This window comes from Pygocentrus nattereri, chromosome 19, assembly GCF_015220715.1.
Source record: "Pygocentrus nattereri isolate fPygNat1 chromosome 19, fPygNat1.pri, whole genome shotgun sequence".
Lineage (NCBI taxonomy): Eukaryota > Metazoa > Chordata > Actinopteri > Characiformes > Serrasalmidae > Pygocentrus > Pygocentrus nattereri.
Window position 1 is genome coordinate 20,776,847 of NC_051229.1, and position 23,600 is coordinate 20,800,446.

Below are 23,600 nucleotides of genomic sequence, written 5' to 3' on the forward strand. Positions count from 1 at the left end.
TGACTTTTCAGGTGTTTTCCTTTTTCCTCATTGACTCCACATATACAAATGGAATTTATATGTGTATTATCAATATATCTTAATGTACTTTTAATATAATGCATTTTTGCATGTGTCCTAAGGCCTGACCCATTAGAACGTAGAGGATGATTTTTTAGTAAAAGTAAAGCACTAGGGGGCGTAATGGGACCTTTCAGTTGCAGCCAGTGCTGCAGTCAGGTGCCCCATAAAGAAAGCCTCATCCATCCATTTTCTAAGCTGCTTCTCACTCAGGGTCGCGGGGGGTGCTGGAGCCTATCCCAGCGGTCATCGGGCGGAGAAAGTCTCATATAGCACAGTATTATGGCAGTAACCTGCTACAATGACAATAACAGCAGGAGCATAACTTCACTCAAAAAAAGCTAATGCCGTTTAAAAACAAATGAAACGCAGCAAAGCCAAGCCACCATTATGCACATGAGATGCTAACTGGTACTCACAGGTTTTCTTTCCTTGTTAGCACTGTACCATTGTTGAGTGAAGAGGTTTTTTTAGTTGCTGTTACAACAGTTTAACATTCCCTCACCAGATTTGCCCAACATCCTAGCGTAATCTCAGCCTATGTTTATGACATAATATATGACCACAGTGTGGAGTGATTAAAGCTGAAAAAGTAGGGCAGATTTTTCAGTGTCGTGTTTCTCAAAACCCCCATTTCCTCTTGGTATCTATCACATACACACATACATATATACCTCTGAGCTGTCTCTGGATGTCTTTGACCTCCTTTCTGCTCATTTGACACTACAACCTCATCATACACTGGAGATCGCAGTCACTTTGAGAAACTATTAACCCTGTTTGCGTGTGCATGTTGTTATTGAGTTTCTACCCCTGATTCCTTCCCTTCCTCTTTTTGTTATTTAGTATTGCATTTCTCTCTAGTTGCCCCTCCAGGGTAGCATCAGGTGTAAAAGCGGTATTCTGTGGCCCTGCACATTGTTCTGTACATTTAGTGATGTGTTCTTAGGAATTTATAAAGGGGAATTTCACAGTTTCTTCGTCTGCATAATTCAGTGGTTGAGATATAAACAGTCATTTAGAGTGATTTGATGTGAAATGGTACATTGTAGAGAAACTTACTAGCTCAGGTTTCCTTAATCTTAGTGAGAGGAATTGGGGTGATGTCTAAAACCCAAGTATAGGCATTGTATTTATAGAAATATTTATTTACATGACATATATAGTTTTTATTTATCCCAAAGGATCTACACAACTTTTTATGTGATGTTGATGATGGTGAAATAGTGGTAAGTTTGAAAAAAGTTTTCTGGAGGCATTATTTTGCCTTGCAATGCCCTGCATGTATCTCTCCACTATATTTTTAAAAATATGTTTTAGGCCAAAATCGTATCTTAAAGCTGACTGAGACATCATTTTACAGTAATGTACACTATTTGTCCAAAAGTTTGTGGACACCCCTTCTTATTAGTGAATTGAGCTGCATTAAGGTGCACCAGCTAAATACACAGCACTTCATAGAAGAGCACTGACCAATAGAATGGGACATTCTGGAGAGGCCACACAAGCCTAAGGTCACCATGCCAAATGTCAAGTGCAGGCTAGAGGGGTATAAAACTCCCCAGCATTGGAAACTGCGTTCTCTGGAGTGATGGATCTCTATCCAGTAGCTTTGGGATGAGATGGAGTAACATTTGTGATCCAGACCTAATCATCCAACATCAGTACCTGACTACCTTAATGCTTGTGTGTTTAAATGCAGTCACATCCTCACAGCAACGTTTCAACATCTACTGTAAGGTCTTGCAAGAAGAATAGAGTCTGTTACTGCAGCAAAGAAGGAAAAAGCACTTTTTTTTTAATTCTCATAATTTTGCAAGACATATTGGATGAGCAGGTGTCCACAAACATCTGGCCATGTAGTGTATCTGTAACCACTTTGTGTAACTTTCCTTAGAGGAGCTTTTAGAGACGTCTGGTTCTGGTCTGAATGGCTTTGTTTACATCTTACCCATTTAATTGTCCAGACATTTTGCAAAATCTATAAAATTTGCTTTCACAAACAAATACACAACGATGTGGATAAAAAAAAAGTGGATAGGGCTGCCCACTGCACTAGGCAAGTGTGCTCACACTTCATGGATGGGTCAGATGCAGAGGTGGAATTTCCCCATTTGTGGGATTAAAAAAGTATCAAAATAAAAATGCAGTACACTCACTAATACTCTAATAATTTCTAAACTACAGAAAATCGTCTCCCCAGTTCCCAAACTCTTATAGAGTACTGTTAAAAGAAAAGGTAATGAAACACTCCCCGTCCCAACTTTTTTGGAATGTGTTGCATCAAATTCAAAATGGGCATATATTTTCTTTAGTTTCAACATTTGATTGCTAACAACTGTTAATAGTTTTGGAAATGGGGTTGTACATATAACGTTACTGTAAACACTTTACCAAAAAAAATGTAAAGAAAGTCCTTCCAAGAAGTTTGATTTGAAATTATAGAGAAATTTAGGAGATAGGAACCATTTTCTTACCTCTAAACGCTACTTCACATAAAGATACTACATGAAATGGTTGCTAATACTCTGTCTAAGGCTTTGTCTTCTAAGATAATTTAGAATTTGATTATTTGATAATCAATCATTATTTGATTATCATTATTTGATAATCAATTTGATTATTTTGATAATCGTCTTTGATAATTCTAAGATAAAGTTCTGGCTTAAAACATTTCTAGCAGAGGTACGTGCAGGGTGTTCAAAGAAAATGTATTTTTTTATAATAATACTTTTTAATTTGATTGTCATGTCATTTATCATTAACATTAGATGTGAGAGATCACCTGTACATTACATGATCAGTTTAAATAGCAAATGAAAAGGCTATATTTGTGGCTCCCCATACCACTATAATAAAATAGTAGTGGGTAAGTTTCTCTACAGTTTTTGGAAATCTGTGGAATTTCCCTTTAAACCTTCTAGAAAAAGAACTGAGTTCCAATGTTAATGGGGGGAGCACATTCAAGAAAGCACGAACAGCAAATCAGCAACCCAACATCTGTGTTTGTCAGGATTTGTTGGAGAAAGAAGTCAGCTCCCGTGGACATCCCTAGTGTCTAGTTTCTATAAACCTGTGTATCTTTAGTTAAGTTAATGAACCCCCCCCAGTTCTTCTCCCACTTTGCACAATAGCTTCTGACTTGTTGGTCCCTTTTGCATTGCCAATGTTTCTTTCAGATGTTCACATAAAATACATGTACTTTTGTAAAGCAGTGATTATACATGTTGAAGAACATGTTGTGTTCCAACCGGTTTAGAGACCATTATGTTGGGGTTGGATCATCGTGTTGGTTCGTACATCAGTACAAACATTTTAGTATAGTGTAGTATAGCACTGAGGAAAATGCAAATGTGCACTGCTGGTTTGAGGTGCTAGCTGAGTGGAATCTGTTTAGAGACTAGGGTCTCACAGTATTAGATAACTTGTTTTGGCAGAAAAACTAAGATACATTCCTCTCCCCCGGCGCTCCCTGTTTCCACTGTGGTCTCAGTGCACACTGGACAGTCAGATTAAACACACTGTTATCATGACACAATAATACCTTTACACCCAAAACACAGCCATGTTAACTACAACAGCAGCACTGATGTATGTTTTCATTTTAAAATCAGTGTTCAGTGTAAATTACAGCTCATTTTCCACAGTGATACTTATACCAACATCACACACACACTACTGTGCTAGTGCAAAGTGTCATCAAGAAAGCATTAATGATGGAATAAAGGGTGAGTTTTGAGAAATGCCTGTTGGATTGCTGTCAAAATGCTACCTGAACCTGTTGAAGTACATATATTTTTTGGTAGTTTACCCTGTGATAGATTGTGCCCTGCTTTCCTCTACAACTGATAAAATTAAGTAGCATCTCCAATTCAAGGGTCATTAACTTCATTGTCTGTCAGCTATCGGAAAAAAAAGGAAAATACTGAGGTGGGAATGTTTTGGTACCCCTGTTCAGTAGTAAACATGTACAGTAAAAGGTTCTAAACTACAGTTCCACAGATGTTAGTTTCAGTGTCTATTAGATGCATCGAAACTGGAGAAACCCACTAGGGACACTTAGGGTTTTGTTCAAGTGAAGTTGAAATGGTGGCTATAGGCTAAGGTAACATAATACACTATTCTGTATACAAGCACTACACATTCTCCTTTGAATAAGTAAAATGGTCATTATCTATGGAAATATGCCAGCAGACATGTGAATGCTCTTCAATAAGCTGTTCTATTTAAACATGTAAGCCTTTCTTTCACCTCCTAAATGCTGTCATGTGTTACTTTGCAGTCTGAAAAATGAGACAAAGTAATATTATTAGTAATATTCAGAATAGTAATAGTAATGAGATGAATAATAATAATAATACATATATATATGCCCATTTTAAACTTCATGCCAGCAGTACATTTCAAGAAATTTGGTACAGGAGCAACAAAACACTAGTTAAGTTTTGTAAAACTAAAAAACACCTTGTTCAGCTCTCACAACAGGTCAGTGACATGAGTGGGTATAAACAGAGCATCCCAGAATAATATGCTCTATGAAAGACTGCATGGGTAACAGTTCAAGTATAATGCTAATCAACATAAAATAGCAGAGAACTGGAGGAAATCATCATTTCATCATTTAAACAAATGAAGTTAAAACTCTAACATGCAAAGAAGAAACCACATACAAACAAATCAAGAAACACCGCTGCCTTCTCTGGGTCCGAGATTGACTAAAGCAAAGTGGAAAAGAGTCCAGTGGTCCAATGAATCAAAACTTTAAATTCTTTTTGTAAATCATGGATGCCACATCCTTCAGGCTAAAGAGGAGAGCGATCATCCAGTTTGTTATCAGCGCAGAGTTTAAAAGCCAGGATCTGTGATGGCATAGAGGAGAATTAATGCACATGGTCACAGGTGACTTGATATACAGATTTTGGAGCAACATACATATTTTTTAAGGAAGGCTATGCAACAAGACAGTGACAAACCAGTAACAGTTCCATAGATCTACATTGTCAGTACATTGTTAGGTCACACTTTAATGATTATGATGATAATTGTGATTACGTGTAACTTTACTTCAAGTTGATATTTTTTCTACTTTGAATAAAAGAGCAAAGTTCAAGTCTTCAGGAGAGAGCTCTTAAAAGTAGAATTCTGGAGAGGACATTAAGTGGAGAAAGTATTATTTGAGCACTGTGTAGTGTTCTGACTCTCCAAACCCATTTGAGGCAAAGCTGAATAGCCCAGTTCTTACCAAAGGATCCAGATATCTTTAAACAGTACAATGTGTCATGATTCTTCAGTTTAAGAATTTTTTTATTTAAATGTTTATTGAAAAGGACAAATATAATTTGCTTCTTTACAAAACCTTCAAATCAGTAAGTAATATTCACATATTTGCATCTGTATATCATTACTCTGTGAAAATCTAAAATTAAATGTCCAGTTTTATATGCATGTACGTATACACACAAATAGACATATATACATACACAAACCCATGTACAAAACTATGTACAAAGTTTGAGGGAGACTTCAGTGAATGCCTTATAAAACAAAAACGTTCGGGTGAGTAGAATTAACATATTTTACCCATTTCTCCCAGTATATGTTAAATCTATCCTTTTGGATTTTTAGATGAAAAGTTATTTTTTCCATTATAAAAACATCTTGCACAACATTAATCCAATCTCAAATTTTTGGTGGATTTGGTTGATACCACTTTCTAGTTAAGAATTTATTCAGCAAACAAAAAAGGATTCATTAAATAAAGAGTTGCATGCAAAATTCTACCTCTCCAGCAAAATCTCTTAAAGCCCCTCATTTTAAAATATAATGCCCAGTATGTCTCCACCTTTCTTCATGTATGAATGAGTGCACGCGCTGCATCTTCTGGTGCTGATTGGTCCACTCTCTCACCGCCTGAGGGAGGGTGCACGCGCTGAGTATTCAAACAATAAAGTACCTGTTGGACGGGCAAAAAAGGAAAAGAAGGAACTAAAGCCCTACAGACAGCCTCCAAAGATAACAGAGCACATCCCCAAGGCAGCAGATCCTAAGGAAACCTGCAGCATGGAACCTGAATATTTACGATTATTAAAAATCATCTTACTGACAGTTGCTATATCTAAGGTAAGATCAATCTTTGGATAATTTACAGCAGAGAACAATGTATGGTTAGTAATCAGTGTTGTCATGTTGCCAGCATTAGGCTAATGTGTGTGAGGATTTAATTTAGAAAAACTGAGGTTGACATTGGTTTATTTAGCTTAACCATGTACAGATATGTTGATTTTGTATCTTGCAATCTTGCAAATGGGTGATTTTTTTCCAAAAGGCATTGGTTTCTTTTTGCAATGCTTTCCTAGTGGACAAAACGCAGTCAGGCTGGAAAGATGCAAATCCGTGCTGAGTGATGTTCAGATGTAGCTAGGTTATTTTCCCAAGGGTCTGATAAGGCATAATGAGCCCCCATATGACAGAGTAATTGTAAGAGTAATAGCCTTCCGCATTATTCACCAGTTAACTAATAATATTTTGTTCACATTCTGGCATTTCATTGCTCCAACTTTGTGCTCTATTTGCAGATTTGTGCTGCACAGAATGGTAAGCAAATGTTTGACAATGTCAAAGTTTCACTATTAAAACTATTTTAATGTTTTAATAGTTTTTGTTTGTTTGTTTGAACGATAGATGGTTGCCTACATGCCTGGTTGTTTTAGATTCATGCTGAAGTACATTAGAAATAAACGTACCATGCAGGTGCATTATTCATTCATCATGGTACAAACAATGTAAGTGTACCCTCAAAGGTACAACAGTGGTTTTAAGGTCCAATGGTCCGAGGTCCAATCAGAGCATTAAAATAAAAGGCCTGGGGATCAGATGGGGAGTGTGGAGTCAAAGCAACTTAGAAAATATAAAAACAATTATGTTCCCTTTCCCTGATTAAAGATACTGGGATGTACGCCTGAGGATACCACCACAGTGTCGTACCTTTTTTTCTGAGAGTGTAATAAGTTACACATTAGCATGTTATTGGAATCTAAGTTGACAAAAGTTTTTTAGTATTTTTAGTATTTTTAGTACTGTATTTCAGTTGGGATTTTTAAACTAGTGTTTTTAAAATGTACAATTTTGATGAGATTTTTTGGTGTGGTATTTCGATATAGATTTTTTTTAAGAATATCATTTCAGTGCAGAACCTTTTCCAGCACATACTTCCAATGTATTTTTATAAGATAATTTTAGTACACAAATTTACTTTGTGTAGTGACTTTTACAGCAGAGTGCTTCAGTGTAGTATGTGTTTTACAACTGAGAATTCCACCAATGGAATGCATTGGTATATGCTTTGTTGCTCAACATTGTCTCTTGTCCTCCTCAGACCTGACTCTGTCTGTTTTCACGGTCACATCCAAAAGCATGACAGTGCGCTGGAGTGGCCTTTCAGGCGCGAGCTCCTACAAAATCACAGCCACACCGAGGAACTCCCCTGACCTGCCTGTTTTCGCACAATTCAGCGGCAGCACTGTCATGGGCTCTGTCAACTCCTTGTCCCCAAACACAGTGTACAGAATGCGAGTTGAGGCCATGGACAATGCTGTTAATGTGCTCAGCAGCGGAGAAACTGAGGAGACTACTGGTGACCTTTCAAGATCACTTTCATTCTATTTTTACTAATTTATATTGTTTATTCATTGTTTTTCATCATATAAACATTAAGTAAATATATAAATCGATTATAAACATGGAATAAGGTTTATTCAGGGGTTTATTCAGGTATTATGGGATCTCAGTTAATGGGAAACACTTTCAGAAACTCTTTTTTTATTACACTTTCATCAGATGCTTACTAGTGTAAATTGTATTACATTGCATTACTTAAGTAATTTCTTGCAGGAAATCACATAATAGAATAGCTTTGTCATTCAAGGACTGTGACATTCAGATTCCATGTGACTTAACACACTGCCCCTTATTACTTGACACCTTTACCTAATACCTAACCCACTGACCGGTAATTCCTAATTATCTAGTGCATTGTTCTATTATGCCTAACACAATGTCTCTCATGACCAGATAACCTACCAGGGCTAATCCTAGCCTAACATTAACACACATATAGTTACATAATGATTAAATATAGAACTAAGGGATAAAGCAAGATATGTTGACAATGGGATCCCATAAGGCTGGCCTTACAATTACTTTTATAAGACTACATATTTACCTTTATATCAGGATGGACATCTCATCACCACACTAATGCCAGATGGTTGTGTTTATGTTGTTTGATGCTCTAGCTCCTGATGTCCCGTCCATCATCCAGGCATACTCAAAGCACAGCGACAGCATAACAGTGGAATTCAGTGCAGTGTCCGGTGCTACCAGTTATATCTTACGAGCTGAGAACGAAAGAGGATTCTTTTCAGAAACTGTAGTGCCATCATCTCCTGGGACTGTCTTGAACCTGAGCCCCTACACCAACTACACCCTCAGCGTTATGTCTGTTAACAGTGGAGGCAGAAGCCAGCCCTCTATCCCAGTGCAAGCTAAGACAGGTAGGCCTCATCAAAGGCTTATAACATGTGGAATACAATCTAACATCTTTTGTGATCCTTCAGAAATGTTGACCGTTTCCCACTTATTGTGACTTGATTGTCAATTCAAATACCTGCAGGCAGCAGTTGTGGGAGTCAAGCATTTTGGTCTTGGCAGTACTGACCACAGAGTTTTGACCCACTTTTTGGGCCAACCTTAAACCTCCACAAAGTTCATATTCTTGACACTAAAACATTTCATTATATATAGTATAATACTATGTTCAGATTTGTAGTTGTTTTTCAAGAGGGATCTTTGCTCGTTGCTCTTAGCCTCTATACAGGCCTTCACACTGCATAGGTGTACATAGATTAAAATGACTGATTGTTTCAGCGTGTTTTGCTTTGTATATATTTTCTATATATATATTCATTTATATGCATGTGCGTATGTCATACATGTATTTCATATATGCATGTTTCTGTCTACATTTGTCAGACACTGCTGAAATTTGGTAAATATTACAGTCATTCACACTATCAGTAGCACCGGAGATAAAGCGTGGGAGGTCCAGGCCCTGAGACCATGGCGTTGACATTGCAAAAGGAAACAGAAGTGTGATAAACGGGCTGGTGTCTATCCTAGTCTAAAAACCCCAAGAAACCAGCCGTACCTTTTATATTTCTTCATATTTGTCTCCCTACACTACAAACGGGACCTCACATGCTGTGACTACACAGAATGAGATGAGAAGCTGATATGTTTTCATTTTCACTAAAACACAAATAAAACATCTCTGACTCAGACATTCAGCTAAAGAGGTTAGCCTTAGAATGTCTTTCATTTAGCATGTTACACAAAACTGGATCATCTACTACTAACTAGTATTCAGAATTAGATAAGTAATAATTATTATATGGGTATTAACTTGATGTTGTGTGCAACAAATATGAGTATAAATACTTATTAGGTTACTTGCTATTAGCCCATGACAGAAGGAGAGAAAGATCATGAAAGGAAACCATTCTGTACACACATTTATAGAATTACATAACATAAAAAAAATGAAATTAAACACATATTACTAAGACCGTCATGAACAAATGGAGCCAACCACTGAGGCTTCCGAATTGTCTCTATAACAATTAGGTGGCATTTTATATTTGTGGCTATAGAAAAGTATCATTTCTTCCCACTATTGTATCTTTGACGCCATAGGTGCTATCAGCTACCGGCTATTGGTAGTGACTATAGCTGCCCTGGCACATGACACATAATATGATATGAAAAGGTAAAACCTTGAGAACTGGGTTGCCTCCTCTCTCCAAAGAATAGACCCGAGTAAGGTGAGGAGGATGATATTTGTCCTGTTTAATTCAGAAGACCATTTTTGTTAACCCTCTGTAACTCCCTTGAGATGTCCTCCAAACACTGTCTCACTATCTTGACCATGTGAAAATTTATGCTATAGGACAGGTGTATATTGCTGCTGCCGGAAGAAAACCTTGTATCTCCAAAATAGTAACTTTACAGGAGATGGAAAAAACCTGCTTTTCTTTTAACGTAAGTCAATGGAGCCAGATTTTTTTCCAAGTCGTTTTGGGCCGTGTCTTTTCATTCATCATGAAATTTATAGGCATTTTCCAGTTATGTCAAAAACTGAAAAATGGAGATAAAAGGTTTTCTTCTGACAACAGCGATATATAATAGTAATATTAATAAGTTCATATTGAAGTAGCACCTTTTTCTGAATGTATTCATAATACACAAAGAATATAGAGGTCATTTATGTATTCTGTATTCAGGCTGTAGTCAGTCCATCTTACTTATTTGAAATATATCCATGAAAAACATTATCAATACTTATTTATGAACTATTCTTAAACTAGCACATGATGGGTAGTCATCACAGTCATTAGATACATTGAAGTTGCTGCTAAAGCTTGTGTGAACTATATGAGTCATGAGTCACATTGATTTATGAGTTCAATATAGTTTTAAAACACTCCTTTTTAAGAGGCTTTTGACAAAACAAAAGGTGTTCCACTTCTGCTTACGTCATAAGGCAGGCAATACTCCTGCTGGAGGGAATGGGGGAGTGGCTGTGGATAAAGGCAGCTAAGGAAAGTGGGGGGTGGGGGTGGAGTGGAGATTTGTCCAAATACTTGGTAGATTTGCTGAAAAATTATATGAAGAAAAAGTGTCTGTCATTCTGTCTTCTCCATCTTCTGCTTTATCTTGTCTTTTTTCCATCGCTCACTCTCTCTCACTCGTTCTCCCATTCTCTCTCATCCAGTGATAGTAGCCCCAGCACTACAGTGTATATCTCCCACAAATGACACCATCTTGGTCACATGGGACCCAGTGGACCATGCAGTTCTTTACTCGCTGACTATCATCATGCAAGGGTCCAGCAGCCGGCTCAAACTCAACACCTCCCAGACCAACATGACCTTCACCAACCTCGAGTCAGGGGTCACCTACTGCATCAAAGCCACAGCCTTTGACCCTGAGGGTATCCCTGGAGATGACATCACTATCTGCCAGATCACACGTAAGAATTTGTTGCAAACACAGACTTATTTATAGCCACAGCTTTTAGTAGAGACACCTCCCATGTTTTTACACTCACTGGCCAATGATGAGATCTACTTTGTAGCTCCACTATATATGCATAGAATTACAGAATGTAGCCCTTCTTTTGTCAGCCTTAAGTTTTAGCTGCCCTCTACCTGGTGTATAATTGGTCAGTTTCTGACCACTGGACCATTGTTGACTAAATATTATTTGGCTGGTGAACCACTCTCAATACACACACACACACACACACACACACACACACTAATTTCATGGCATAAGTGACAAAAACAACCTTATTAAACATAAAACACATTTTTTACATAATTATTTTATTTATTTAAGAAAGATTTCCAACATGTGAATCACCCATGTGAAAAGTAAAAGCCTTCTTAAAATGAACAATGATTTTTAGTCATTTCCTTTCATTTCATATCAGCCTTTTACATAGTCGTAGAGGAAATCTGAGCATAGTTGTTTTTTTTACACAACTACCGGAATTCAGAGGTATTTATGGGTTTTTGAGGATGAACTGCTTGTTGGAGGCTCTGCCACAACAGCTCGGTTGGGTTCAAATCCAGGACTTAACAAGGCCACTCCAAAATATTAATTTAGTTTCTTTTCCACCATTCAAACATGGATGGATATATGATTTCTATATGATTTCTTATTTGTTCTATTAAAATGTGAACCATCAAGCCATCTGTGATTGGTCTTATAACATAACACTCGATAACACTATAATGACTAAATAAAGGATCAGTAGGCAACACTAATCAGTGTAGGCATGTCATATAAATATCTTGCTGATTAGTTTCCGTTACAAAAATGGCTCCGCCAAGTCTCTTCCTACTGTCCTCTCTTGGGCATGACCGGGTCTTTTAGACCTGGGCCTTCAATTTGAGACATAAATGTCAAAGCTCAGTCAAAACATGAGGGAAAAACCTGCCTCAATGATGATTGCTGGTAGTCATTTTTTGACAACCCATTGATTAGGCTGCCAGTGTTTACCATTGCTAATAACCCACTGATTGGCTGCTGTTTGTATTCAGTCAGTGATATCGAAGACTTCCACTAGGCTGTTTTCTCACAAAATCTGTCCCACCTATTAGAAATCAAAACATGATTGGTTGATTATAATAACCCACACGAGAGTTCACTTATCTATATATCTACCTTGACACCTTGAAGAAAAACAATTCCTGCTCATCTGCCTGTCATTTCAAGAAGTTAAACCTTTTGTTCCCATCCAAATCTTTAGAGTAGTGCTGTAATACTTGCGGAGTTTAAATACAAGTATGATTCTATTGAATAAAAATTGATGATATTGAATAAAAAATATATTGCGCTGGCTTTGCAGCAGATATAAAGGGATCTGTGTCGACCAAGGGGACAATTATTTAGTTTTTATTTAAGTAGTATAATTTAATGATAGTAATAACTGCAGGCTTAAGAATAATTATTAAGCCCTTAATGAATGTCTGTGGTAGATGTGTGGACACTAAAGCATTAAAGTGTTGTGGCTTTTAGGAACTCTGGTTACTAAGTTTGTACTAAGTGACTCCCTTTCTCTCACACACACTGTGTTTCTGCAGGTCCCTCTGTCCCAGGGGATGTCCAGGTTTTACCGACCCTGAGCCGGACTCTGGGCCTGGCCGTGTACTGGCAGGCTGTACGCGGGGCTGACCTCTACTACGCTGTAAGCTCCACGGGTCAGAACTGCTCAGCCTTTAAAGAGTCGTCCTGCATCATCAGCCCACTCAACTGCAGCGAGAACCACACGGTCACTGTCACTGCTCAGAACGAGGCCGGACCAAGCAGCCCTTCCCAGCCAGAAGAAATGCTTACTTGCACGTGCTGCACAAACACACAAACACAAACCAGCTCACTCACACACCTACATAAACCTCTACTACTACAAGGGCTTGTATGTGAGCCCACGCTTTAGTTCCTCACTCTCTTGACTACGTAACTTACAGATTGGCAGATACATTTATTTAGTGAATAAAAAGATCAATAACTGAATAATAAAGTTGCATGCATATGCTACGTGTAAACACAGAACACTTTCAGTACTTTCACAAAACCATACAGATTCCTGTTTCATTGTTTTTATGTAGCTTTTCTTTGAACTCTGAATTACTGGAAATAAATACCTGCAGCTAAAGTTTAAGGCCGTGACTTAACTAATTTATATCTAGTGGCCACGCTTCAGAATCCCATTCCCACACCTCAGTAAGTTGTGGTCACACGTTATTTTTATTAAGAAGGATGTCACCAGTGGGACTCTGTACTTTGTTATTCAAATATTTTGTATCAGAATTTTACACAGACACCTTTATCCCCAGCATTATTACTCAATTATTAATCTTAAGACTTGTTTTTCTGTATCTACTATGAATTATTTAGTAACTACTAGGAAATATATAAATGTAGTTATGAAGTGTGGGCTCACATACAGGCCCCTGGAAAGTAAGGGGTTGACTTTCCTCCTTATTTTGTCTGTTTCTGACAGACCCGTGCCCTCCAGACTCTGTGCAAGTGGGCGAGGTGGGTGTAGGGAATTGCTCAGTGACGTGGGCCGCTGTCCCATGGGTGGACTACTACATTGCCTATGTGAAGAGAGATGATGGAGCGGAGGAGCAGTGTAACACCACCAGCACCACCTGCTACTACAACTGCCACTGCAGCTTCATCTACCTAACTACTGTATTTGCTTATAATGGAGCCGGCCCCAGCCCACCAGGACCCATACTCAACTACACTACTGGTGTGTTTCACAGCTTTACACACACATATACACACACAAGACACATATATATATATACACACAGACACAGATATACACACTCAACTATGTTACTGGTGTGGCACAGCATTACACTCATAGCACGAGTGTAGCTGCGGGGGTCCTGAAGGGGCTTGAACGTTAGGCCCCCAGATTTCTTACTGTTAAAAAACTTTCTCCAATGCCCATAAAAACATTACATAATGTAACACTGACACACACACAGAGGAGTCCTTGTGGCTTTTTCCCACCTTAAATAATTCAAAGAGAGTTACAAAAAAAGGAAAAAGAGGCTCTCCTTAGATCATCACCAGTTCTGGTGGATTTTCTCCAAAGCTCTCATGTAAAAACGTGTTGCAGGCATCAAATTCAAAATGACTGAATATTTGCAAAAAACAAAGTTTATCCGTTTGAACATTAAATATCTTGTCTTTGTAGTGTATTCAATTGAATACAGGTTGAAGGATTTGCAAATCATCGTGTTCTGTTTTTTGTATATGTTTTACACAACATCCCAACTTCATTGGAATTAGAGTTGTAGTAGAGGGACTTTCTCATGAACTTCAACAACCGTGCTCATGTTTCTCTCCCTTTCCTTCTGTCTCTCCTTGTGTCATTCCCCATTCCCTTTTTGTCCAGTCCCCTGTTGTCCAGATAACGTTTCTGTCTCTCTTATTTCTACGGAGACTCTGGAGATCAGCTGGTCTGCAGTGCGTGGGGCAGAGCTGTATGAGACGGTGGCAGCAGATGGGCCAGATTCAATCCACTGCAGTGACACAGTGCCTCTGTGTGCTCTGTCTGACCTTAACTGCAACAGCCTGTATAGTGTGGTCATCCGACCCTGCAGCGAAATAAGCGGCTGTAACAACACCTGCACAGCACACACACAAGAGACAGGTGCCCTACACACACTCACATGCAAACATACATTCATACAGGACAAGCTGCTGAAGCACACACATAAGAAGGAGGTCACCTACACATATATGCCTGTATACAACTGTGCAAAAGCCTTAAGCAGCTGAAAATTTGACTTAAAAAGCAATGTGTCTGGACATTAAACGTTTATTTGTAAATGTTATATTACCATAAGTACAGATACCATTAATGCAGCAAGCAGTGATTTTAAATATTTTTCCAGCCCTCTTCTTGAAGAATCCCAGGATTATATGTACACCTAATTTGTTTCTGTCAGTACTTTTTTATATTAAATCAAATGTGCTGATAATGATAGTTAATACATCACTTCGATGGCTGGGAGCATTCTTGTCAAAGCTGGAAACCAAACATTGTTCTTCTAGCCAGTTCTTAAGATATTAAGTTCTGTTTAAAGAAAGAACTTGTTGTTACTTTCACTGTATTTGTTTAACTGTATTGATTCTAATATACTATGTTGTTTATACTGGCAAAAAAAACATTTATCACTGAGATAAAAGGTGTTAAATAATTTGCCTAGTTGTGTAAGACTTTTGCCCAGTACTGTACACACATACTCTACCATAAGACCAGTGCAAACAGTATAGATCCTAAAAACCCACATCATAATCACTCCTCTGGCCATTTTATTAGAAACCCTTACATCACAAACTGTGGTCCAGCTTTTAATCTGAATTATTGGAGAGACCAACTGACCAGTCGCCAGTTTAGCAATGAGGTCCACAAGACCAACACTCATGAGAAGATGAATGTGACAGAAAATAAAACAGAAAATCGATTCAGGAGAGAATAGTTTAGATCAGCTTGAAGGATATTTAATATGTTTTGTGACACATCAGATTTACTGAATAACACCTGCTTGATATGTTAAGGGGGATTGGTTTTATAAGGCAAAATGTCTCCCATTATTTAACAACTACTAAGAATTATTAGGTAACTACTGTGAAATGAATATGTAAGTACTGTACTTACGAGCATATGAGGAAATGAGCTGCGAGTTGTTAGAGTTTACGATGCTAGATATGCCATGTGCATCTACACTGCAAGTGCCTGATACACTTCACTCTCACTACACTCTCTCAGCCCCGTGTACTCCTGAAATCCTGAACCTCACTCAGGTGAACTCCTCAGCAGTCCAAGTGTTGTGGAGGGCTCCCAACAGACAAGCCAACTACACTGTGAAAGCTGTGGGCAGTGGCAGCACCATCTCCTGCGTGTCCAGCGGCACTTCTTGTGACATCACCAATCTACCCTGTGGAGCAAGTTATGAAGTCAAGGCATATGCTGCCACCACTGCAGGCCAGAGCCTGCCCAGCTACAGTGTTGCCTTGGAAACAGGTACCTGGAACACAACACTAAAGAAATAGGAACAGAAGTAAAACATGCACATTACAGGTAGATTGCAGTGTACAGCACAGGCCGTTTATTAATAGTTTACAAGTAGGTTACTGGTAGATTACATGTAGAGTACTGATACAATACTTTGCAGATTACTGACAGATTACTAGTAGTTCATAAATAGGTTGCTGGTAGACTATATATATGCACTGTGTGCTGTTGCGGTGGGCAGGTTTCAAGCCTGTACAAAAAAATCACCAGTGTTATGGTATATATTTTTGACAGCCTCAGACCAAAGAGTCATGTTTCAGACATTAGGCGAAACAGCTTCAGGTCTCAAGAAAAACACGGTCATGTCTCTGCTCTCATACAACTGTACATCAGATGAAATGACTTCAGGCAAAAGGCATCAGGCTATGCAGCCACAGACATAATAGTCTTGAACTGTGAACTGCCTATGACGTTCCATTCTTTCTACATTAATTACAATTTTGTGGCCAGTTCTTTTTTTCGCAAAGATTAAGCTTAAACTTAAATATCCAATCATTTTGTTAGCTTCTGTGTCTGCTTCAGTGTCAGGAACCATCACAAAATTACTGGAAGAATATATGTGAATGATTTGTTGAAGCAAGTCCTGATTTTACCATTTACTGCAGTTATTTTCTACACGCCTGCCTGAATAAGAGAATTCTGTTAGCAGGACAGGCCTACTGATCATTTTAATTTAAGTCTGGCCTAGAAGGTTACTGAGTAAAGTTCCTATGAGATGCACTGCAGAACATAAGCAAATTGTAAAGAAAATACCAACTAGAGAGTCAAAAGTATAGCAGAGTATAAGTGCACTGTATATGTTTGTATGACTGCAACAACCCTGCTCTCTTTAGGACCCTGCTGTCCCGAGAATCTCACCGTGGAGCAAGTGACGCAGTCCATGACCAGTGTGGTGTGGTCACCTGCCACAGGGGCCCAGTCTTACATTACCTCGCTGACATCACCACGAGGTCATGCCAAGTGCCATACCATGGACACACACTGTCTGATGGGGTGTATCACATGTGGCACCAACTACAGCGTATCAATGGAAGCCATAAGCATGACCGGACATAAATCCCAGTGCAACTATCACGGCTTCGCTTCTAGTGAGTTACACCCTTTTCTCTGCGGTGTCTCAGGCACTTTCAGTCATACCAAGGAGATACCTGAGCAAATATTGTACTCCATATATCCCCACTTGAACCCAATCTGCAGGCCTAATCTTAAAGCTATGGTTTGGCCAAAAATCGAATGTACACATTTTCCCCTGTATTTCAAATATTGACAACCAGCCGAGATGTTTGGTATTTGAAGATTTCTTCTCTAGTTTTCTTTACTTTTGCAATAAAGAGGCTAATGTAGCTAACAAAATGGAAGCTTCCGCACAATCCACTAAGACTGTGCAAACCGCCTGAATAACAGATTTTGTGGCTAATGCCAAGCTAAAAACTCCAGCAACTGATAATATTGGCCGATCCAACTTTACAAATATCTTTTAGATTTTACGATTTAATAGCTTTAGGTAAACTGTGCTTTCTTGACAGATACAATAAACAACAAATTCTCAACTTGTTAAATTATTAATATTGTAGCACTGGGGATACTCTTAATTTCTTTTTTTATTAATTCTCTTTATAAAAAAGAGCTTTTGGGTTTGGGTTTGAATATATTTTACATGTTTTATTCCATTCATTGTATTCAAATTCATCATCTACAGAGAAAACACTTAAATATGACATGTTCCTGAGTATTTTGTGTCAGTTTCTGTTTATCTGCTGAGTTTTAACATTCGGGGAAAAAATTTAAATATAAAATATTCCCAAACTTCTGTGAAGGCCATCTCTTATTTTTTTTCTAATATGCTAAATTCAATGTGTTCTCTATAGAGGGTGTGTTTACTTCTTCTCACTTAGAAAATCAACAAAACATTCAATTTGATCAGGGGTGCCGAAACCTTTTGATATAACTATATATATATTTCTCTGCTTGTTTTATTGAGTGAGAAATAATGACACAAAATGTACACAGAGGTTTTACAAGGCTTGTGCATGGTAGACCTAGAAGAGTTAACAGCCTCATCTCTGTTATCTTTGTCTTCTGCCTCAGGTTCATGTTGTCCAACTGGCGTGAGGCTGTATGGGATGGCCAATAACACCCTGCGTGTCTACTGGCGTGGGTCGGACAGTCTCTATGGCTACTCGGCCGACCTTTTTGGCACTATTGCCAACTATACGTGTAGCTCAGCGCTGGGGTCCAACTCATGCGACATCCAGCAGGTAGTGTGTGGGCAAGTGTACACCGCTGTGGTCGCCCCTTTAACAAGTCAAGGGTCCAAAGTCTCATTCTGCCCTAGGAGGCTGTACTCAGGTGAGATTTTGTTTTACTTTATTTTGCTTTGACAGACAAAACAATCAACACAAAACAAAAATCAGGCTTTTTTGACAATGGATTTTTTTTCTTGTGTCCTCCTACCAAACTATTAAGTCACTGTTGTGTTGCATAACAGTTACATAACCACCTGTAAGGCAGAATGAAAGTAGCAAACAGCCCCCCTGCTCTACTTACTGAATTAAGTCTTTCCTACAACAGGACTTGTTCATCGTTTCAAATGTAAAGCATGTGGCCCTGTTACATGACTCTTCAGACTATCATTCAGAGAAAGGGGAGAGTACAGACATAACTACAGTCAAGAAGAAGGATAGTTTTTGCATAAAGAAACAGTCTGAGTGAAGGTAAAAGTGTTTAGCTGAGATATTACTCTGTTAGGATTGTTTCTGAATGCCATGTTTTCATTATTCATCCCATTTCTTCTTTTTACCCCTATGCCTTGTTTTCGAGTGTCAGCCTAAACCCTTGGAGCTGAGTTACGATGGTAGTGGTTGAAATATTGCCCTATGAAATGGGACAACCCTCAAATAAAATAAAATAAAATAAAATAAAATAAACACATCGCTTCATTAACGACTACTAGCGGTGCTCTGCAGGCAACCTGGCTCGACTTCAGTGATCGGAGACAAGGGAAAGGTTCAGCGATATCGCCGCTGGGCTTTAGTTAAATTTAGGGCATCATATGCTTTCAAAGAACGGGTATAAGATAACTATTTATTATCGCCCACTAATTCTTTGGTGATACGAAGCTGAAGTCAGCTATTCGTGTTCGAATTTTCCCGTTCCACCTTAAATGCTGCCGCAGTTACGTTCTGGCGCTTCAGGCGTTAATACTGCCGGACTATTTAAGGTGGAACAGGAAAGTTAGCTAGCTAGCTACCGAGACGTTAGCATACTTTTGGCGACTTTTTATGCTTGTTACGAAGAGAACGACCAAAATACATGGAAACGACATTAAACTAAGATAATACAATGGTTATCTTAATTTTTAACTGAGAAAATACATTTGTGGAGGTTTTGGTCGCTCGCGCAGCCATCTTGCCGGTTTCATCTCATAACACTCCGTTTGTAGTGAACCTCTGAAAAACCTCCGTTTGGAGGGCCAACACTTCGCCCTAACTCTCTATCTCAACAAAAATTGGGACACCCTGACCCTAGACGTGAACGCGCAAAACAGGGCTAAGGGCCAAGTGGTAGGGGCATGGGGTGAAATGGGATTGGGCCTAAGATTTAAAGTCCTAAAAACCCACACGTTATACGTGTAACCCATTCTTTTTAAATGACTGCCTCTTGAACATCTTTTCTAAAAATAATGTGACCACATTCACAGTATGGATTTCCACATGGTGCATATGAAGATGTGGAATAGGTCCTCGTGCGCTTTAGAACTGATCTGGAACTTTTTCTTTTCACAGTGTCCTGCTCTGGCAACAACATTGGAATTGGTATGTGTTCCTCATGGGATAATGAAATATTTCTGATCAATTAAGAACAATTGTCGGAGACACATTGTATGAAATCAACAGAGACAGACATTTTTAGAAGTACTATTAACTGTCAATGCTCAATGATGCTTGTCTAGTATTTTTAATAATTGTTCATTACATCTTTTCCCAGTGTTCTATCGAGGAAAGAGGAGTGTGGAATAGCAGCTGCCATTGTAAGGGTCTTTCTGTGCAATTAGGGTGTATCCATTGTGAAACTTGCACACTTAAAATGTGTCCTCAAATGATCATTCCCATCACTTTTACTTGTGCTCCATGAAATACATTCAAACTGACCATAAACTACAGTGAGCGATTTTCAAGCACTATGTTTAAAGTACAGAAGAAATGGTTCACAGTCTATGTTTCAAACAATAAGGAGATTATTCTACAGGGATGACCCCTCTATTTTAGGAACTGACAAAAGGACTAAATGGCCATTGAAAAATGCCAGGAAACAGTTAATCCATGTTTCATAGTGTGAATGTGCTGCCCTAAAACCTCCTAGGACACAATGACTGGACATACGTAAGTGCCTGTAATGTGCCTTTGTGTGGCAGATAAACATAAACCTGATCAAATATCACTATAAGCATATGAGAATGTCTATAGGTTACCCATAACAATAAACCAGTCCATTTTCAGGGCTTGTGAAGGGTCTTGGGTATCACCTAGGTAGCTGGTGGACATTCTGTAAAGAAACTTTTCACATGTGGACGAAGCTAGATAAACACATGACGGAGGTTTTTTAAACTTAAGTTTTTTTGTTTTTTTAAGAGTACCTACGTCAACATGGAAAGCTCACATATGTAAATGTATAAAGACAGAATTCATGTAATGACAAAGTTCTCACTTCATAGAATATTTATACCAAAGTCCTCCACAATTTAAAATAAAAGAAACATTCTGAAATGCTTGTGAAAGTTTCTATAGTTTCTTTAGTCTAACCTAGTTACATGTCTACATGATTACCAGTAATTAATAATGACCGACTGTAATTTAAACTTTAAGTTAAAGTTAAAACAAAAAAGTTAAAAGTTAAAAAGGTTTTAAAAAAAGTTTATATATATATATATATATATATATATATATATATATATATATGCATTTTTCAGTTTTTTGACATAATTTGTAATGATCTGTTACTCTTTACATTGTTTGTACATTTTGTGATGAGAGGCCTAAAAGAAATTACCCAAAATGACATGGGAAAAATTCTTTCCTTCTCCTGTAAAGTTACTCTTTTGGAGATACAAGGTTTTCTTCCGACAGCAGCGATATGTGCGCACACAGAAAGAACTGGTTCTTTGATTTTACATGATTACATATGCACATAGCCACTCCTCGGTGTTTTAGTTGGATCCCCCCGGTGATGCCACAGCTAAGTCCAAAAAAAGAATAAATAGCTGCCCTGTCTCTGGGTGGGCAGGATGGCCATCTTCTTCCCACTCAGCATAATGCTAATTGATGTAACAGTATTGGCAATTAGCTTTCTCCTCCAAGCATGTTTAGCTGTCCAGTGATATGGTAATAACAATTTGAGAAGATGTGGTTGCACTTTCCATGTGTTTTAAATGTCCTAGAGGAAACACTTGCTGGCCTTCACTCTCACAGCCAGCAGGTGGAAGTGAAAGAAATGGGTAAAAATAAATATCCCCTGATGCATTTGAATCATGAGCCATTTTTTCAGTGTTGGCTGAACAATGACAGACACCTAAATTCCTCATTCAGTATCTTTGACCAAGGGTTTGGGCTATCTATGTACATATTTATTGGCCATAACAAATACTAAGACTGGTTTTGACATTTTTTTGGGACACAGTTACACAGATCCAGGAAAGAGATAGTAGTGTAGAAGCAAATAAATAAAAAAGAAGTAACAGTTTAAATGTATGATATGTTCAGATTGTAGTTATATTATACAAATACACCACTGCAAAACTGATCATATACTAATATTACTAAACTATTATTTTCTGACATCAGGTGTTCTGTTAAGCTGTTCAGATGTTTAGTGCACCAAAACCTGTACAGTTATTAGTTGTTTACTATTATTGTCAAATTGACTTAAAAAGTACAGACAAACCTCTTGTTTGGAAACATCATTGAAGGCTCAGTGAAAGAGAAAGTCTGCTTCATGCAAAAGTTTTCTCAGTTAATTCTGTCTACAGCGAGTTTTTTTATATCACTGTGTTGAGTTATATGTGCTGAACACATTTTAATTGTATGATCTAATCTTGGTTTTGTGTTTCTTTAGGACCAGAAAGAAAATGCAGGAGACTGTCACCCGAAAGATCAAGAATACTGTTTTTTATTTTTGTTTGTGAAAAACTCTTCTGATATTATGACTAGCTTACATTCACACTGTATACTGAAGAGAGACTGAAGGAGTAGTTTAACGAAGACAATAAATACTCAATCTTCCATTTACCTCATCTATGTTACCATGGCACAACAGCATAATTTGTTTTTAGATCATTGTATTCTCGTCACTGCTGGCCTGTAAGGCATTTTTACAAAATTAAAACTACTTTTTTTTAGTAAATCTCAAACTGTTCTAAGTTCATGAACTGAGGACCTTTGATTAAGACATTAAAAAGCCATTGATTAATTTCTGTTTTGGGTGTTAAGTTTTGTTGTCATCCTCTATACAATAACTCAAGTGCAAATCAAGATTATATGTCAAGAACTGTATAGCTTGTTTGTACTGCTCTGTGAAGCTCTAGGATGCTGTAGGAATTCCCCCAAAGTAGAAAGCCTTCAAAGGAGCATCACTGTGTCTTGCCTCTAAGGTAGAAACTGGCTGTTGGGAAAGTAGGACAGCACAAATGTCAGCACCAAAATACACCTCAAGGCACACATGTCCTTTTGATGATGTGGTAGATAAGACTGTTTAAGGTTTATGTATGCTGGTGTCTCATTGCCAAATACATATGACTTTAAATAAAGCATTTTTGCATGAAAATACAGTGTGGAGTACAGTGTGGTTATATCATCATTAAATTATATTACCATTTAGAATGAGTAGTTGTAAGTTCATTGTTTGATTGACTTAAAAAAAGCAAAAATGTTTGAATAAATTAATCTCTTTAGTGAACATTTATTATATACCTTAATACCCAATATTACCTTCATTTGTTTGAATAGATTTGTAGTCTACAACACACAAAGAAAAGTAATTCCATGTAAGGGTGTTTCTGATACTAAAGACACTTTTACATTGTGGCAGTACATTATTGGATATACAGTACTGTGTGAAAGTTTTAGGCACCCAAGACACATTTTCCAAATCTATTTATTTGTGTAGTGTGTCTTTATTTGCTGAGAAAATTGTTACTACTTGAATATATATATATATATATGTATGTGTGTGTGTGTGTGTGTGTGTATGTGTGTGATAAGTAGTGATTTTATGGATGTTGCTGTGTTTAACCATTTTCAAACCTAAACTAACCAACTACCCA

The 23,600-nt window shown here is 37.9% G+C and overlaps 1 protein-coding gene across 1 annotated transcript; it reads left to right on the forward strand.

Moving 5' to 3' along the window:
* The first annotated feature begins 6,063 nt into the window (after positions 1 to 6,063).
* On the forward strand, positions 6,064 to 23,105 carry fndc7a (fibronectin type III domain containing 7a). The gene is made up of 14 exons (XM_017723249.2): positions 6,064 to 6,180; positions 6,636 to 6,654; positions 7,436 to 7,693; positions 8,355 to 8,612; positions 10,889 to 11,146; positions 12,765 to 13,019; positions 13,685 to 13,939; positions 14,597 to 14,854; positions 15,977 to 16,231; positions 17,116 to 17,370; positions 18,371 to 18,631; positions 20,068 to 20,097; positions 20,270 to 20,312; positions 22,394 to 23,105. The coding sequence occupies exons 1-13, from the start codon at positions 6,121 to 6,123 to the stop codon at positions 20,299 to 20,301; spliced, it is 2,454 nt and encodes an 817-aa protein (XP_017578738.2). The 5' UTR covers positions 6,064 to 6,120; the 3' UTR covers positions 20,302 to 20,312; positions 22,394 to 23,105.
* Positions 23,106 to 23,600: the final 495 nt, after the last annotated feature.